At 41.4% G+C, this 19,818-nt stretch overlaps 1 protein-coding gene across 5 annotated transcripts in view; it reads left to right on the top strand.

Moving 5' to 3' along the window:
* The first annotated feature begins 10,960 nt into the window (after nucleotides 1–10,960).
* ppp2r3b (protein phosphatase 2, regulatory subunit B'', beta) overlaps nucleotides 10,961–19,818 on the top strand; it is a 146,425-nt gene continuing 137,567 nt past the window's right edge. For all 5 annotated transcript variants that reach the window (XM_073044179.1, XM_073044180.1, XM_073044178.1 and 2 more), the window contains exons 1-2: nucleotides 10,961–11,060; nucleotides 18,621–19,088. In XM_073044179.1, coding sequence (XP_072900280.1) covers nucleotides 18,729–19,088 — 360 coding nt within the window. In that variant the 5' untranslated portion in view covers nucleotides 10,961–11,060; nucleotides 18,621–18,728. The remainder of the gene's footprint in view (nucleotides 11,061–18,620; nucleotides 19,089–19,818) is intronic.

Raw genomic sequence — 19,818 nt, 5'->3', positions numbered from 1 at the left:
TGAGATGAAGAATAATTAAAAATGAGTTAATAGCACTAATCCCTCAAAGCTGTGCAAGTGCGCAGCTGCGGAGTAATTGAAATGCTCCTGGGAACATAGCCTTTGTTGCCATGCAGTTGGAATTTTATTTTATATAATGTTAATATAATTTTGAAATTATGCTAATATAATATTGACAATAGACAATAGGTGCAGGAGTAGGCCATTCGGCCCTTCAAGCCAGCACCACCATTCAATGTGATCATGGCTGATCATCCACAATCAGTACCCCATTCCTGCCTTTTCCCCATATCCCTTGACTCTGCTATCTTTATGAGCTCTATCTAACTCTTTCTTGAAAGCATCCAGAGAATTGGCCTCCACTGCCTTCTGAGGCAGAGCATTCCATAGATCCACAACTCTCTGGGTGGAAAAGTTTTTTCCTGAACTCTGTTCTAAATGGCCTAACTCTTATTCTTAAACTGTGGCCTCTGGTTCTGGACTCCCCCAACATCGGCAACATGTTCCCTGCCTCTAGCGTGTCCAATCCCTTAATAATCTTATATGTTTCAATCAGATCTACTCTCATCCTTCTAAGTATACACTGGGCAGTGTATACAAGCCCAGTCACTCCAACCTTTCAATATATGACAGTCCCGCCATTCCAGGAATCAACCTCGTGAACCTACATTGCACTCCCTCAATAGCAAGAATGTCCTTCCTCAAATTTAGAGACCAAAACTGAACACAATACTCCAGGTGTGGTCTCACCAGGGCCCTGTACAACTGCAAAAGGACCTCTTTGCTCCTATACTCAACTCCCCTTGTTATGAAGACCAACATGCCATTAACTTTCTTCACTGCCTGCTGTACCTGCATGCTTACTTTCAGTGACTGATGAACAAGGACACCTAGATCTCATTGTACTCCCCCTTTTCCTAACTTGACACCATTCAGGTAGTAATCTGCCTTCCTGTTCTTGCCACCAAAGTGGATAACCTCACATTTATCCACATTAAACTGCATCTGCCATGCATCTGCCCACTCACCCAACCTGTCCAAGTCACCCTGCATTCTCCTAACACCCACCTCATATTTCACACTGCAATCAATGTGAATATAATTGTGGAATACCCTGTAATTAATTATGTGTTAATGAATATAATCCATAAATTTTCTAAATAATTAACAGACCATGACCTTTACTTTGAAATATTTTAGAACTTCAATGTAAATACATTGTCAGCATTTCAATTTACAACACTTACAAATTGTAACAAAAAAGCACAGAATGGAAGTCAGTAGTGTTTGGCAATACTGTACCTATGGGAACAAAGTAAAATATCAGTTGCATCTAAAAGTTCTGGTGTCGTTACTGCGGCTATTATTTGATTCAATTAACATTTGGGTAATCACTTAGATAATTGATTTCCTGACGATGAGTGAAGGGAATGGTAAGCTTTTGACCCTGTTGCTATTACAAACTCAACCAATTTTGAATTTGGAAAAGAAAATGTTGTACGGCTGACAAAAAAATACTCAGCTACTATCATGAACAACAACAGAAGCGTAGCCTCAAAAATATCACAGCAAAACTGTGATTTCTAATTTGTCGTTTCTGATAAAGTTAAGATTGGCTCAATTAAGATGTTCACTGGTATGTTGAACTACATGCTTAGAAATGAAGAATTTGAAGAACTGTCAATTCTTGTTGACATCATTGGAATATTTCAAACTTCTGGTGCTGACTGTGAATGTGGGTTCAGTCTTATGAATCCAATCAAACTAGAAGTAGAACATTTGGATGATCTAATGATTAAGAGGTATCTTTCATATAGATGCAAAATTAATCTGGACAGTGTTTATAGACAATGGATTTGTATTAAGGCAGATGTGAAAGATTTTCTATGTTGTACTGTATTTCATTATACCCTTCAATTAATAAATAAAATCAAAAGTATGTGATTAAAAAAAATTCATTCTAAATATTCATAGTATGCATATTACAGAAAAACATTTAAAGTGCCACGCAGTTTCCAAGCCATGTAAAAATTTCCTGCTCAGAGAAATGGATGTCCACACAGTTGTAAAAAAAAATTAGAAGGAACATTGGTTCATAGTTTGTGGGAACAGTTCATTGTTGGGGTGAGTGATGTTAACTGAAGTTATCCCCTCTGGGTCAAAAGTTTGAAGGCTGAGGGGTAATAGTTGTTCCTAAACTTGGTGGTGTGGGCTCTGAGGCTCCTGTACCTCCTTCCTGATTGCAGCAGTGAAAAGAGCATGACCTGGATGGTGGGGATTATATAACCATATAACAATTACAGCATGGAAACAGGCCATCTCGGCCCTTCTAGTCCATGTTGAATGCTTATTCTCACCTAGTCCCACTGACCCGCACTCAGCCCATAACCCTCCATTCCTTTCCTGTCCATATAACTAACCAATTTTTTTTAAATGACAAAATTGAACCTGCCTCTACCATTTCTACTGGAAGCTCATTCCACACAGCTACCACTCTCTGAGTAAAGAAGTTCCCCCTCGTGTTACCCCTAAACTTTTGCCCCCTAACTCTCAACTCATGTCCTCTTGTTTGAATCTCCCCTACTCTCAATGGAAAAAGCCTATCCACGTCAACTCTATCTATCCCCCTCATAATTTTAAATACCTCTATCAAGTCCCTCCTCATCCTTCTAAGCTCCAAAGAATAAAGACCGAACTTGTTCAATCTTGTTCCTTGATGATGTTTGCTTATTCCCTTCAACAGCACTCCTTGGAGATGTGCTCAGTGGTGGTGAGGGCTTTACCTGTGATGGACTGGGCTGTATTGTATCCACTACTTTTTGTAGGCTTTTCCATCCAAGGGCATTAATATCTCTATACCAGGCCATATTTCAACCTGTCAATATTTACTCCAACACATATCTATCAAAGTTAATTGAAGTTTTAGATGACATACCAAATCTTTGTGAACTTCGAAGAAAGTAGAGGAGTTTCAATGTATAAAAACAGATATTGAAAGCAAAGGCTTTGAATGATTATTTTGTGTCGGTCTTCATGGTGGAGGACATGTTTAACATGCCAAAGAGAGATGCTATAGATGTGATAGGAGGTGAGGACCTCAGTACAATAGCTATCACTAAAGAGGTAGTGCTGAGCAAACTTATGAGCCTGATAAGTCCCCTGGCCCTGATGGAATGCATCCCGGGGTACTGAAAGAAATGGCAGAAGTTATAGTCGAGGCTTTGGTGATAATTTACCAAAGTTCTCTGGACTCTGGGCAGGTCCTGGCAGATTAGAAGACCGCGAATGTCACACCACTGTTCAAAAAAGGATGTAGGCAAAAAGCAGGTAACTATAGGCCAGTTAGTTTAACATATGTAGTTGGAAAAATGCTTGAAGCTATCATTAAAGAAGAAATAGTGAGGCATCTGGAAAGAAATGGATCCATCAGGCAGATGCACCATGGATTCAGCCAAGGCAGATCCTGTTTGGCAAACTTACTGGAGTTCTTTAAGGATATAATGAGCGAAGTGGGGAACAGATAGACGATATTTACTTGGATTTCCAGAAGGCGTTCAATAAGGTTCATAAAAGACTTATCCATAAGTATGCATAGTGTTACGTACCCGTGACACGTGACAGTGGTACCCTTGTCACGTGACTGGGGTTGAAGTTATACTGGACATGAGGTAATGGTGGAGTGATGTCATTTTCCCGCCAGTAGAGGTCATGTGACAGGTTTTTTCTACAGGGTATAAAAGGAAGACCCACCCTGTCAGGTGGGGCAGTTCGTGGCTGGATTTGCCAAGATGACTTCATGTTACTGTGTGATTTAATGTGATGACGCAGTTTAGTTAAAAATGAAGTTTTATATAATGCCTAAAGTTTAAAAGGTCAGAGCCAACGGTTTCTTTGCTAATGGAGAGTGAAGAGAAGAATCGATTTTCGATGGATTGACTTCGACCTTGTGTGATCCTCATTCGGAAGGATTTCGTTTACTATTCTCACGATAGTCTCCGCTGGAAAAAGCGGGAGATTGAGAATATTGTGGAAGGAAGGTCAGTCACTTTAAGTTGTTATATTTAATAAAATTCGACGTGGGATTTCGACGCTGGGAATCGAAGGACATCGACGTGGAAGAGAATTTACATCGCTTTAAAAAGTCTCTCCTTTTAAAAGTACCGTGAGCTTTTGAACTGTCGGCATATCGTTTTAAAGTCTGTTTTCTTTCGGCATACCGTTTTAACGAACTGAGTTCTTTTCAATACCGCTTTGAAGACTGTTTGGGACTGCAACGCTATTAAGGACTGTTTGAGCAGCTGAGCTCGGATCATTGTTTGGGTTTGTTTACATTTGAAGGGGGTTTGTTATCAGTGTTTAATAAACGTGTTATTTGTTATAAAACCCTTCGTCTAACTCATCTATAATTATTGTTGCCTGAATACGTAACAATAGAGTTAGGGGTGATGCATTAGCATGGATAGAGGATTGGTTAATTAATAGAAAGCAGAGAGTTGCGATACATAGGTGTTGTTCTGGTTAGCAACCAGTGGTAAGTGGTGTGCCGCAGGGGTCAGTACTGGGCTGCAACTGTCCACGATTCCATGTGTACGTTAACAAACCAGAAGAGGGGACCGAGTGTAGTATATCTAAGTTTTCTGATGATAATATATTGAATGGAAAAGCAAATTCTGCAGAAGATACAGAGAGTCTGCAGAAAGATATAGACAGGTTAAGTGAGTGGGCAAGGGTCTGGCAGATGGAGTACAATATTGGTAAATACAAGGTCAGCCACTTTGGAAGGAAAAATGGAAGGGCAGCTTATTACTTAAGTGGTAAAAAATCATAGCATGCTGCTGTGCAGAGGGACTTGGGAGTGCTAATGCATGAAACACAAAAAGTTGGTTTGCAGGTGCAGCAGGCTATCAAGAAGGCAAATGGAATGTTTGCCTTCGTTGCTAGAGGGATTGAGTTTAAGAGCGGGGAGGTTATGTTGCAACTGTATAGGGTACTGGTAAGGCCGCACCTGGAATACTGCGTACAGTTCTGGTCTCTTTACTTAAGGATGGATATTGGCTTTGGAGGAGGTGCAGAGGAGGTTCACCAGGTTGATTCCAGAGATGAGAGGGTTAGACAATGAGGAGAGATTGAGTCACCTGGGATTGTACTTGCTGGAATTCAGAAGAATGAAAGGAGATCTAATAGAAACATATAAAATAATGAAAGGGGTAAATAAGATAGAGGCAGGAAAGTTGTTTCCACTGGTAGGTGAGACTAGAACTAGGGGCCATTGCCTCAAGATTCAGGGAAGTAGAGGAGGAACTGCTTTTCCCAGAGAGTGGTGGATCTGTGGAATTCTCTTCCCAATGAAGCAATGAAGGCTATCTCAATAAATATATTTAAGACAAGGTTGGTAGATCTTTGCATAGTAGGGGAATTAAGGGTTATGAGGAAAAGGCAGGTAGGTGGAGATGAGTCCATGGTCAGAACAGCCACGATCTTATTGAATGACGGAGCAGGCTCGATGGCCAGATGAACTACTCCTGCTCCTATTTCTTATATTCTTATGTTCAAGGTTTGACGAGTTGTGTGTCCGGATATGCTTTCTTGCACACCACTGTTGTTGCACGTGATTATTTGAGGTACTATCACCTTCCTGTCAGCTTGAACCAGCTTGGCCATTCTCCTCTGATCGCTCTCATTAACACGCAACACACATAAAATGCTGGAGGGACTCAGCAGGCCAGGCAGCACCTATAGAAAAAAGTACAGTCAACATTTCGGGCCAAAACCCTTTGGAAGGACTGGAGAAAAAAGGCTGAGAAGTAGATTTGGCTTGTTCCCACATTAACAAAGCATTTTTTTTTGCCCACAGAACCACTGCTCAGTAGATATTTGTTTATCACACAATTCTCTGTAAACTTGAGAGGCGGCTAAGTGTGAAAATCCTAGCAGAGCAACAGTTTCTGAGATATTCAAGGAACACCATCTGGCACCAACAATCATTCCACAGTCAAAGTCACTTAAATCACATTTCAGAACCAGGAATCAGAATTAGTTTTATTATCATCGGCATGTGTTGTGAAATTTGTTAACTTAGCAGCAGCAGTTCAATGCAATGCAAAATATAGAAGAAAAAAACACACACAAAATAATAATGATAAATAAATAAGTAAATCAATTAAGGTATACATATATTGAATATACGTACATTTCATCCCCATTCTGATGTTTGTTCTGCACAACTGAACCTCTTGACCATGTCTGCATGCTTTTAAGCATTGAGTTGCTGCCACATGATTGGCTGATTAGATACTTGCATTATGAGGAGGTGTACAGGTGTACCTAATATAGTGGCTACAGAGTGTATCTGATCTTGCCCTCACTAAGATTGTAGATTTAACTGTACATGATAGCACAGCTAGAAGGAAGTGGTACACAGCCCTAATGGAGAGAAAGTCCCTTCTTCACACTGAGGATGCACTAAATTGTGTCATATGGTATTCCAATCATGTTAAATGGGATGGAACAAACCACATCTGGCAGCTCAGACTGGACTGCAAGTGCTGTGAACCATTGGCAACAGCAGACCTGTACATCACCATAATCTGCAAACTAACAGCTCAGCACATCTGCCATTCTGTATTATAATTAAACTAGAGATCACCTTTTTTCAACAAGGAATGCAGAAGAGCCAGGCATACTTTAAAATTAGGTGCTGGTCCAATAAGGCTGCAAAACAAAAATGATCATGTGTACTACACAGCAAAATTGAATTCAGCATTCGGAGCTCAGCAGTCTCACCAGAATGGATTGAATTGCAGTTTAGCCAAATGATGGCAAACAGTTAAACATTTAATAAGCGAATGAGGGTCAAGGAACATCCCTATTCTCAGCGCTAGCAGAACCCAAAATGCAAGTGCTCAAGGCAAGGCTGAATCATTCTCAACCATACACAGCTAGTGAGTGAGTGGTCTTTGTTTTACCCCTAAGATGACCAACTTCGCCAAAGTCATTCTTTAAAAATTTGATTTATTTCACATGATATTGAGAAATAGCTGAGATCACTGGATAACAGCAAAGGCTACTACTACTACTACATTGACTCAGGCCTAGGGGGCCGGCGTCAGGCAACTGCCTTACAAGGCACGAAACGAAGGACTGTGTGGCGCACCACACCTCACACAGACAGTAGGTGGCCGTTGACTCACAAGGAGTTCATCCGCCCTTTGACAGGTTTTGTTCTTAGTCCTGCTGGGTGCCTACACACCCTCCTCCCTGGTTAACCGAAGTGCACCGGGGGTGTGCTGGTTAAGTCGCCGACAACCCGACCCGAGACAGGTAGTACAGGGCTACATGGTACCAGTAGCAAGGCAAGGCCTTGACCTGAAAAAGGCTACAGAGCATTAAAGGCCAAGCACAGGTATCTGAGTTAAATATCCTAGCGGTCTTAAATTGGATATCTTAGCAGGGCTTGATGAGATTTATCTGCGGAATGTTTTGATCATGCTATGTTAGTACCAGAATCTGTGGAGTTACTTGCAGACTGTCTTTGGCATATCCTTGTGTGTGTTGGTTGTTAACCCAAAGAATGCATTTCTCTGCATATTTTGATGCACATGTGATAAATAAATCCGAACCTGAACCTGAATCTGAATTGGAAACAGCTATAGGAAATGAAGGAGAAAGATACTGGAGTTCCGACAGAACTTTACAAATCTTCTCCTTCCAGAAAAGCAGTGTCAGATGATGGAGCACAGAAGACAGTGAATCTTTAGTTAAGAAGGGCAGCAAGGATAAACTAGGTAATTATGGGCCAGTATGTCAGTGAATGTAATATCCTGGAGGGAGATAATATGGACTATGTCCATATTGATGAGGTCAGATACAACTTAAGTCATTGAGGTTCACAGTGAAAACATTCCAGTGATTCTAACATATACACAATGGAAAATGATTGTGGTTGTTGAAGGTTACACTGTGTCCTAGGTATCTCTGTCTCAATGGTTTTCCTTCTATCACAAGTTCAGGAGTAAGGACAGTTGACGATTATGCAACATTCTATTCCATTCATATACTATCCTAACATGGAAGTAGACCACCATTTGCCTGACCATCAGAGTCATCTGTGTGTAACTAGGGCTTCAATATCCAATTGAAATGTCTTCCCCCAATATGTTGACTATCCATTTCTAGCAGATCTAGCAGCAGCAGTCTCTTGTCTCTTGTGTGGTTAATATATGGAGGATCTAGGGGAGACAACACAACTAGCATCTCACCAGTATTTTAATGTGTCAGCTATCAGTTATTGTCTGGTATGGGAATTGCATGGCATTTGACCACAAGACCCAACAAAGGATTGTGCAGACTGCTCAGAGGATCATCAGTACATCTCTTCCACCCAACTGAAATACTTATCAGGAGTACTGTGTATGCAGGGCCCTTAGCATTATCCACGATGCCACCCATCCAATCTCTTTGACTGCCTATCATTAGGACAAGGACTGTTAGGATGGGAAGCAGCTTCTTCCCCCAGGCTGTGAAGCTACTGAACTCCCTGCCACCTCACAGGTCTCATCACATATGAAGTGCCAGCAGCGTTATACTGTTTGGATGGAGCCATGATGGCGCCCAGTAGCGACTCCTTCGAGCTCATCTGCGGAAACAGCTTGATTTCTACTTTTAACATCTCTTTCTCTCCTTTTCAAGGTGGATGGGTTTCTGACCTAGAGCTACACTCAAATTTTGGATCTTTGCAGCAGTGGGACCCACTCCTGGGGGCTCACAACCAGCCACTTTTCGATATCCCAAGGACGCAGTCTAATAGACCAAGCGCGCCTTTGGGGTTCTAAGGCTTTACGGCCCTGGGGACAAGCCGACTGAAGCATTGTGGGAGAAAACGGAACATTGGGAACAGCCAATCAGCTGTCAGGAGCTCTGAACTTGGATCGCGCTCCCTCTCTTTCTCTCATTTGTGGGGGAAGGTTTGTTGCTGATTCTCGAGTCAGAAAATTCGGGGGGGAAAAATGCAACGCAGCAGACTTTAACACCGCAATCAGTGAGTTGTTTGTGTTTGTTGGTTTCCCCTCTCACTGTGTGACACCTCTGTTGCTAGGGGAAGAGAGAGCCTGTAGTATGTTGAATTATTGGGTGAATGATTAGTTTTTGTTGTACTGCAGACCATGGTCTTTCTTGGGGGCTTTGCTATTGCTTGCTTGGTGGGTGGAGGGTGCTGATGTTTTTTTGCTGAATAAGTGGGGGGGAGGGGAAGGTTGTTGCTTTGCTGCTGCCTGTGCATGGGATGGGAGAGTGGGGGGGGGGGGGGCTTTGGGCTTTGTGTGTGGGGGAGATTTTGGTGTATAGTGTGGGAGGTTTTGGGGTTCAGTGTGTGAGTATGGGAGGTTTGGGGTACAATGTGTATGAATGTGGGTGGTTAGGGGGTGCAGTGTGTGTGAGCGTGGGAGGTTTGGGGGTGCAGTGTGTGTGAATGTGGGAGGTTTTGGGGTATGATGTGTGTGAGTGTGGGAGGTTTGGGGTGCAGTGTGTGTGAGTGTGGGATGTTTTGGGGATAATGTCACTCATTCTTTGGGGTACTCTTTTGTTTTTGTGGATGTCTGCAAAGAATAAGAATTTCAGATTGCATATCATATACACTTTCTGATATTAAATAGAACTATTGAACTTTTAAAAATTGTGTCTTATTAATAAAGAAACCTTATTCATAAATTTATTTGTGGTAATATTACTTTCTGTGTTATGTGTGTAAGTTATATGTGCTGTGTTGTGCAACTTGGTCTGGAGGAATGTTGTTTTGTTTGGCTGTATACATGTATGGGGGTTGGTGCCTTAAGGTTGTCATAGTCGGTGGGAGATAGTGGGGGTAAGCTCCCACTATGTACTAAATTCTTCCAATGGTGTGCATCTGAAATAGCCTCTGACAACAAAGTCCATCTCTGGCCTTCACATGAGGTTAGTGACTAAGCCTGGCAGAACTCTTTCTACTGACAGGAGAAGCGGTAAAGGCAGGTTACTCTCTTCTTAAAACCAGTCGCTTTGGGCAGATGAGGCTCATCAGCTGTGATTGGCAGCTCATCTAGAAGGAAAACTTTGATCTCAAATCGCAAACCTCCACTGCCTTGCAGCTATACCCACTCATGGGGAAGGCTGCAGGAGTACACCCTGAGGAAAAATCTGGAAATGGAGTCCTAGGGATATCCTACATTGAGTTCAATACTGATTGGTAACTCCTGTGATGCCGCTGGTGCTAAACTGTATCGGTCTCTGCCGTTCCTTTGGATTCATCATCATTGTGGAGAGGAGGAGCCTGCTACATGGGCAACAGCTCTCTATATCGTACTGCCCTGGCTTGCATACTCGGTCATGTATCATGTAGACAGCTAGGACCCAATATCCATGGACGACCCCAACCTACAGAGGGCCTCATGACAGCAAACTTGAACATGAAATTGAAGGGATAGTCCATATACACGAGGTCTTGATCTTCATGCACTCCCTTTTTCCTCACATGGCCAAAGCCTGTGCTGCAGATTGATGCTAATTGTCAGAATCATGTAGAATTGTAGAGTTTGATAAAGTGGCTAGAAACTACTTCTATTTGTAAAGTGTTATTAATAAGATGGCAAAGCACCAAAGACAACACAATGATTTTTCTATAGCTAGAATAACTTAAGTTGTTGTAACTGGAAAAGTCTTGGTTACTTTGTGATTGACAGTTACAATACTTAACGGTATTTTTAAAGGCTTGGAGAATGATAATTGCCCAATACACGTGTCAGCCAAACTTTCTACACTTCCAGGCAAAAAGAACTTGAACATTACAATATTTTTCGACAATACTTTTAAAAATGTTTATATCTTACATACGCCAGGTAATGCACGGCGTTTACTGTAGTTCCCGCGTGATGCCGTTGCTGTGGCAACCTGCGCGCCTCCGCCGCCCTCGCGAGACGTGGCGGAGAGTTAAAAAAACGCGGGCGGGCGGGTCGTTCTGTCGTTAGTACAGGTAGTGGTGATGCCGGAGCCTGAGGAGAGGAGGAGACCGGCAGCGGTAACGAGTGCAGGTATATATCTGCGCCGCCCACTTTAATGCAGGCAGCAGTCCCGCTACAGCTGTCACTGGGGGGGATGGCATGGCAACCGGACGCCAGGCTTCAGAGTGCAGTTAGGCCGGTTCACCTCAGCTCCAGTCCATCCAACTTCCTCCCGGGATGTTATCCCGAACCACGTCATTATTATCTCTCTTCCCTTTCCGAAAACTTAATGACCTCAAATTACCCTGCGAGTTACAGTAGTGGCTGCATTTCATATCTTTTTCATTAGTTGTGAAGCAATTGGAAATGTTCTGAAAAGAATGCCAAGGATCCGTCTCCTACTAATATGTTATTTTCAATTTCAAAGCCAGCCCTCCCACTTGCACACCTTGACTGTTAGAAACTAGCTAGTGAAGTACAATTAAGACGTCTGGGAGTCTAAGAAATATATTATCATTTATCTGATTAGGACTATAAACAAGTAGGCTTTCCCATTAGCCTTGTGTGTGTGTGCAGACTCATAGAGCTAATAATATATTTTTCATTAATTTACTTGAATAACACTGGAACGTTATATTTATTTGTAGGTTCTTTATTTGTTTGCAGCTAGGAGCTGATTCCAGAAATTTTGTGCTATTGGAATCTTGCTCCTTTCTTTTCTGATAAAATTGATTTAAAATAATGTTTTCTTGTAATATACGTTTGGTACAAAGGGACAGAATTGGAATTCCAGATGGATAATTGTAGCTGTTGTAAACAGAAAATGTCAAAAGCATTCAAATTCTGAGTTGAAGGCAGAAGTGGCCTGAACTAAAATGTAGTAATTGTACTTGGACAGGCTTTGCACTGTCTGTAAATGAGGGTGCGGGTTGATTATTATAGAAGTGTACAAATTATGTGATTAAGTTTTTAACTATCAGTTGCTAACTTACCATATAAATATCTGATCTATTGTGCTTAAATTTGTATATGTTTGTATGATTTTAATGCATTTACTAAGGAGAATATCATGGATGCAAACATATTGCTGGAAGTTAGAGAAACTCTGATGTCACAATGAGGCCACTCAGGTTGGAGGAGGAACATCACGTAGTGTGCCTGAGTAGACTCCAGCCTGATGGCATGAACATCAAATTCTGTAACTTCCAGTAATTTCTCTCTTTCACTTTGTCTTCTACCTCCCACCACTTTTTTCTTTTACTGTACCTCATTCCAGCTACCCTCACATTTCTTCACTACGTCCGCGCCTGCCCATCACCTCCCTTTGGTGCTCCTTCCCTTATTTCCATAGTCCACTATCCTCTCCTATCAGATTCCTTCTTCCTCAGCCCTTTCTCTCTTCCACCTTTCACCTCCCAGCTTCTCACTTCAATGCTCTCTCGCCCACCCACCTTCCCCCTCACCTAGCTTCACCTGTCACTACCCAGCTTGTAATCCTTCCCCACCTTTCGCCTTTTTATTCTCGAAGGGTTAAACTTGAAGGGAGTTAAAGATGAGAAAGTAGAAATATTTGAAATGAGGTGTTGCTCAACCAGGAGCGCAGTGAGGTTTGTTAGCATGGGACTTGATGTGTCTGAGAACATGGCATCAGTTTGAATGGAACTCAGTCTTGGGGTAGAATGAGCAAAGCCATCCATGTGTTTTGTACTAATGGAGTCTAGCATTTTAAAAAGGCAGGGAAATGGAATTCAGTAACTGAAGGTTGGAAGAGATGACATTATGAATGTGGAAATAGGCATGTGTATCGAGGCATGACAATTTAGTCCTGTTTAAAAGTTATGGATGTTCGAGAATGTAAAAAATTCAAGATCCAGCTTTATTTATCATGTGTACATAAAAACATCCAGTGAAATGCATCTTTGTGTTAATAACTAACACACCACTTACAAGCATCCAAACCTCTCAGAGCCATGTGACAAAGTAATACCCTGTATTTCATCTCTTGCAATTCACATCCTTATTTGGTGTTCCAATGCCCAAGAACAGAAAAGCCTACAGAATGAAGCGGATACAGCTCAGTCCATCACAGGCAAAGCCCTCCCCACCATTGAACATATCTATAAGGAACACGCCACAAGAAAGTAGCATCCATTATCAAGGACCCTCATCATTTGGGCCATGCTCTCTTCTAGCTACTGCAATCAGGAATGAGATACACAAATCTTGTGTCCCACACCACCAGGAACAGTTGTTACCCTTCAACCCTCATTTCCATCATTTGCTAGGTAGGTGATCATGGTCTTTCTACATCCATTATTGTTCTTGGCAATTTTTTTTTTTACAGAAGTAGTTTGCCATTGTCTTCTTCTGGGCAGTGCTTTACAAGACGGGTGACCCCAGCCATTATCAATATTCTTCAGAGATTGTCTGCCTGGTATCAATGGTTATATAACTAGGATTTATGATGTACAACAGCTGGTCATACGACCACTTTCTACCCTGGCTTTACGTGACCCTGATTGGGGAAAGCTAAGCAGGTGCTACACCTTGCCCAAGGGTAACCTACAGGCTAGTCAAGAAAAGGAGTGCTTTACACTCTTTTGTAAAGAAGCATCTCTACCCTGCCATCCATCTTCACCCATCAGGGGTGCATTTTGAGACAAACTTGTATACCTTGGGTGGAAAAGGGTAAGAAGAAAAACTTTAGGCAGAAGAAGCAAAATTGGAGTCAGGTGAGGAGTAAGATAGAGAAAGAGGCTGGAAAGTAAAACCATAAGACGTATGAGCAGAATTAGGCCATTTAGCCCATCGAGTCTGTTCTGCCATTCAATCATGGCTGATTGATCCTTTTTGTTTTCCCTTCTCAACCACTCCCCAGCCTTCTCAAATCAACGTTCGATGCTGTGGCCAATCAAAAACCTATCAATCTCTGCCTTAAATACATTCAACAACCTGGCCTCCACAGCTCCCTGTGGTAACAAATTACACAAATTCACCACCCTCTGGCTAAAGGAATTTCTCCACATCTGTTTCAAGTGGATGCCATTGTATCCTTAGGCTGTGCACTCTTCTCCTAAACTCCCCCACCATGGGAAACACCCTTTACACATTTAGGCTACATCCACACTACGCCAGATAAATCCGTAACCTAAGCTTTTTCTCTTCGTTTTTACCCTCTGTCCACACTAAAATGGCGTTTTCGTCCCCCGAAACTGGAGCTTTTCAGAAACGCTTTCCAGGGTGGGTATTTTTGAAAACGCTGCTCGGGCGGATCAGTGTGGACAGGGTAACCAGAGACGTTTGAAAACGCTGTCAGACGGCAGCACGCTATTTCATTGTTTTCTTGAACGCAACCTAACAATTTTAGAACAGACGGCAATGAGACTGAAGCCAGAAGAGTTAGAAATGTACTCACCAAATACTTTGACCCATAACTTACTGAATAAATAAGTATATTGTACTCACTTTGCCCTGTTTTCTGTCCTTGCTTGTATGAAGGTGCTTTACCTATTTATGCAAGTACTTCTCTGACAATAAATGTGTAACAGCCTAATGTAACATTGTATGGAAATACAAAATAACACTGATGCAGACATGTTTTATACATTTAACAAGGTGCTTTATTAATGCAACAGAGTTGGTCAGTTTTTCAATGTTCACCGTCATCTGGGTCAATCTGTCTGTGAACTCCCTGTCGGTTGCCGCCGTACGCTCCAGTATTTGGTTTTTTTTTTAGTTTTAAGTTCTCCTGCGCGAGGGCAACAGCTGTCCGTCATTTTAAGTTTTTCTAGTCTGTAACTACACAAACATGCACTTTTACAGCGAGATTTGACACCAAACATGTCGCTTTTTTTGGTAGATGTGTCCTGCACATGCGCAGGAGGAGGAGATTCGCCGAAATCTCCGTTTCAGTGTGGATAGAGATATTTTCAAAAACGCATAGTGTGGGCACCTATCGTTTTTACCGAAACCGGCGTTTTCAAAATTATCCGGTCTAGTGTGGATGTAGCCTTACTCTGTCTAAGCTTTTCAATATTCAAAAGGTTTCAATGAGACCCCACACCCCCCCGTCCTTCTAAATTCTAGTGAGTACAGGCCCTGAGCCATCAAATATTTTCATATGATAACCCTTTCATTCCTGGAATCATCCTTGTGAATCTCTTCTGAACCCTCTCCAATGCCAGCACATCTTTTCTTAGATAAGGAGCCCAAAACTATTCACAATACTCAAGGTGAGGCCTCACCAGTGTCTTATAAAGCCATAACATCACATCCCTGCTTTTGTATTCTAGACATCTTGAAATGAATACTAACATTGCATTTGCCTTTCTCACCACCGATTCAACCTGCAAGTTAACCTCTAGGGGGTTCTGCATGAGGATTTCCAAGTCCCTTTGCATCTCAAATGTTTGGGTTTTTTCCCTGTTTAGAAAATAATCTGCACATTTATTTTTACTACCAAAGTTCATGACCACACAGTTTCCAACATTGTATTTCGTTTGCCACTTTTTTGCCGATTCTCCTAATGTGAGTCCTTCTGCAGCCTTCCTGTTTCCTCAACATCTACCCCTCCACCAATTTTCATATCATCTGTAAACTTGACAACAAAGCCATGTATTCCATTGTCTAAATCATTAATAAACAATATAAAAAGAAGTGGTCCCAACACGACCCCTTCGGAACACCACTGGTCACTGGCAGCCAACCAGAAAAAGATCCTCTTATTCTCACTCGCTGCCTCCTACCAATCAGCAATGCTTTAACCATACTAGTAACTCTACTATAGGCTCTTGATAAGTAGCCTCATGTGTGGCACTTTGCCAAAGCCCTTCCGAAAATCCAAATATACAACATCCACTGCATCTCCTTTATCTATCCTACTTGTAATCTCCTCAAAGAATTTCAACAGGCTTGTCCTGTGTCGCCTATTGAAAGTTGAAAGGACTAGATAAGGTGGATGTGGAGAGGATAGTTCCTGTGGTAGTGGCATTCAGAACTGGAGGGCTCAACCTCAAGATTGAGGGGTGACCCTTTAGAACAGGGGCAGGAGAATGTTTTTAGTCAGAGAGTAGTGAATCTGTGGAATGTTCTGCCATAGACAGCTGTGAAGGCCTAGACCGTGGGTATATTTAAAGCAAAAATTGATAGTTTCCTGATTGGTCAGGGCATCAAAGGTTATGGTGAGAAGGCAGTTGTATGGGATTGAGTGGAATCCGGATTCAGCCATGATGGAATGGCAGAGCAGACTCGATGGGCTGGATGGCTTAAGTCTGCTCCTAAGTGTTATGGTCTTATTGCAACCAAGTACTTCATAACCTCATCCTTAATAATTGACTCCAACATCTTCCCAACCACTAAGATCAGACTAACTGGTCTACAATTTCCTTTCTGCTGCCTTCCCCCTTTAAGAGTGGAGGGAAATTTGCAATTTTCCTCTGGAACCATGCCAGAGTTCAGTGATTCTTGAAAGATTTATTACTAATGCCTCCACAATCCCTATTGCTATATTTCAGAACCCTAGGGCACAGTTCATCTGGTCCAGGTGACTTGTGTACCTTTAGCCCTTTCAGCTTTTTGAGCACCTTCTGCCTTGCATTCACTTCACTTGCTTCTCAACACCTGGCACATTGCTAGTGTCTTCTACAATGAAGACTGATGCAAAGTAGTCATTTAGTTTATCTGCCATCTCCCTTGTCCTCGTTATTACTTTTCCAGCCTCATTTTCTAGCGGTCCCATATTAACTCTCATCACTCTTTATTTTTTGTGTTCTTGAAAAAGCTTTTTCTATCCACCTTGATATTGTTGATATTGAAAAGAGCTGATGGGTAGGTGAAACTATATAAAGGAGGGGATAGGCAGTTTTAAGTCAAGGTTGAAACTGAGATGCATAGGTGATGGGCAAATAGAACCAAGTGGGAAGTGGTAACAGATCAGGTTGATGGGAAGAACGGAAAAGATGAATAAAGAGAGAACCTCATAGGTGGGCAGTTAAGTTTCTTCCCCCAAGCTGTCAGACTCCTCAATACCCGAAGCCTGGACTGACACCTTGCCCTATTGTCCTGTTTATTATTTATTGTAATGCCTGCACTGTTTTTGTGCACTTTATGTAGTCCTGTGTAGGTCTGTAGTCTAGTGTAGCTTTCTCTGTTGTTTTTTTTTGCGTAGTTCAGTCTAGTTTTTGTACTGTGTCATGTAACATAATGGTCCTGAAAAACGTTGTCTCATTTTTTACTGTGTACTGTACCAGCAGTTATGGTCAAAATGACAATAAAAGTGACTTGACTTGAAGAGTAGGAAAGAAACGTTTGATATGAGTGTGAGTAAAGAGAGATGAAGTATAAGGTATTACTTTGTCACACGCTTGTTTGAAAGATTTGTATGTTTGTATCTATAACTTGCTGTTTTCATTTTTCTCCAATAGTTTGTCAATGACTATTGAATTCTTGTTTACATTCAATTATAATAGTTAAGCTATATAAGTATCTTCATCTGATCAATCATTATTGAGTTGGATTTGTTTAATTTGAATATGCAATATGAAAGTCTTATTTTAAATAAAATGTAGACAACAAATGTGCAGTTGATTATATTAACCTCACTGTTCAACATATGCTAACTGTATTTGATGTTTAATATCAATTGGAATTTATTTGTGATTAGAGAGGGAGATTTTTATGATCTCTTAACCTAGTGTTGAATGTAGTTCAAGTTATTGTCTCCTCCCCCCTTAGTGCACAAGTGCTCCTGGCTAAATGGCAGCCATTACTGTGCTTGCTACCTGAGGCTTGGGAAAGTTGTGCATACAAATTCAGAATGTGGTCACCTATTCCTTCACATCTAACACATGACATTGTGCCAGAGTGCCCAGCCAGGATGTCTGAATACACACCTTTATAGATGTCATTTGCACCTTATGCTGTGGGGCAATTCATTGTCAGCTTTGAACCAAATTTCTGGCATAACAGTGCACAGGTCTGTGAGGGCAAGGGTTATTGCATATTCTGGATACATCTGCAGTCTTGGTAAATGCTGAAACTCTTGTTCTTGGGAGTGCATCCTATGTGATAAGCAAGGTACTGGTATAATTTGTTCTTGGTGTTTGGTGATGCTGGGAAGTCAGTTACCTATCTACCTTAAACATGCAACCATTGAGTGTTTTTCATGGAATATGGGACTGAGAGTACACGTGGAGAGGGGTTGTATTGAAAAGATATTTTCTGAAATTATAACTATTCATCTCTCTCCACAGATGCATACTGGCCTGCTGAGTATCTCCAGCATTTCCTGTTTTTATCTAAGGTTCATAAATTTCTGCTATTTGAGGGCTTCACCATTTGTGTTCACTGAACATTAATGATCCAGTTTGTTTTCATCTTTTTTTTTGATGGTAGTTCACAAAACATGTTGCCATGGTAATACGTTCAAGTGCTGGTTAGTCATTGGAGTTTAATGTACTGAGGTAGAATGCCCTTGAACTTTTGCATTTTTCTAGATTTTGGCTATTACAAAAAACATTAATTAAACTGGGGCAGGACAGACAGACAAAGGCTCTCACTGTGGCATGTTGCCCACCACAGCAATTGCAGGAAGAAATTAGCAGCATGATTGCAGCTTCCATCATTAACAAAACTTATTTTTCCTTCCCATAGGAAAATTAATTGAAAAAAGTTGAAGGACTCTCGTCATAACAGGACTTTCGCTTTTTAGAGGTGGTTGAAATAATTTTCATTCGCTGGCATACCTGGATTAAACCGACAATGCCTGCTGCCCCAGTTCTACAGCCTGTACTTAAAATGAAAGTTGATGAACTCTTTCTGTGCTGGTTGAGTGAGACAACCACACAGTCCATGCTAAAAGATTACCTGAAGAAAATAGAAAGTGGAGAACCAATTGATATAGGCATTGGTGATGCAACGTATGAACAAACTCCAACTGGAAGCAATAATAATAATCATTCTGAGTACATATTGGGGTATTCAAAATCCCCTTTGGTGACTTCTAAGTACTGCTCAAGTACTCCATCACAACTTTCTTCTGCTCTCCCATCTGGTACATGTACAAGTCCCAGAAATGGATTAAATTCTCGAACACCACGGAGATCATCAGGCACTAAAACAGTAAGTTTTTAGTTTTTTTTAACATTATTTGGAAATGTATTATAAATACTTTGAAAGTTCAAAGGCAGGGGAGTGGAGTTGAAAATGTAATTGTATAATTACTGAATTAATGTTTTACCCAGACTTCTGTCCATGGCTTAGTAGATGTATGAAGTAATAGATTGAGTATAATGTGCAGAAAACTTCGGGCTTTTATCCTTAATTTTGTGCTAAATTAGTCTTGCAGCAAGTTGTGGCATCTGAAAAGTGGATTAGGAGAAGAGAACAAGGCCAGACCACTAGGAGGGTCAAGACCATGGGTCCAAGAGCCTGGAGAAATTTGGAAAGAATTTGTGCATTCCCTAGTTATGATGGTGGAAAAGAGTAAACAGAAAATCAGAATCAAAAGGAAGAGGTGTGAGTGGGGATATAGAAGTGGAAGAAGCTGTGGAGAATATATGGCCAAGAATGAAGAAATTCTAATTCCCATGTGGGTATGGGATCCAGCGGAAGGTTTTTCAATGACTGACAAATCTCGGATAGATTGATTTACTTGGGCTGAAGCCTGAGAGACCAGTGAGAATAATTGAAATATGGTATAATTTTTGTGCTCTCCTATTCAGTTATATTGAACGAAGGGTCTCAGCCCGAAACGTCGACATCGCTTCTCCCTATAGATGCTGCCTAGCCTGCTGTGTTCTACCAGCATTTTGTGTGTGTTGTTGTTTGAAATTCCAGCATCTGCAGATTT

This window comes from Hemitrygon akajei, chromosome 4 (assembly GCF_048418815.1).
Source record: "Hemitrygon akajei chromosome 4, sHemAka1.3, whole genome shotgun sequence".
In the NCBI taxonomy this organism is placed as follows: Eukaryota; Metazoa; Chordata; class Chondrichthyes; order Myliobatiformes; family Dasyatidae; genus Hemitrygon; species Hemitrygon akajei.
Note: the sequence above shows the minus strand (reverse complement) of the source record. Positions and strands in the feature narration are given on the sequence as shown.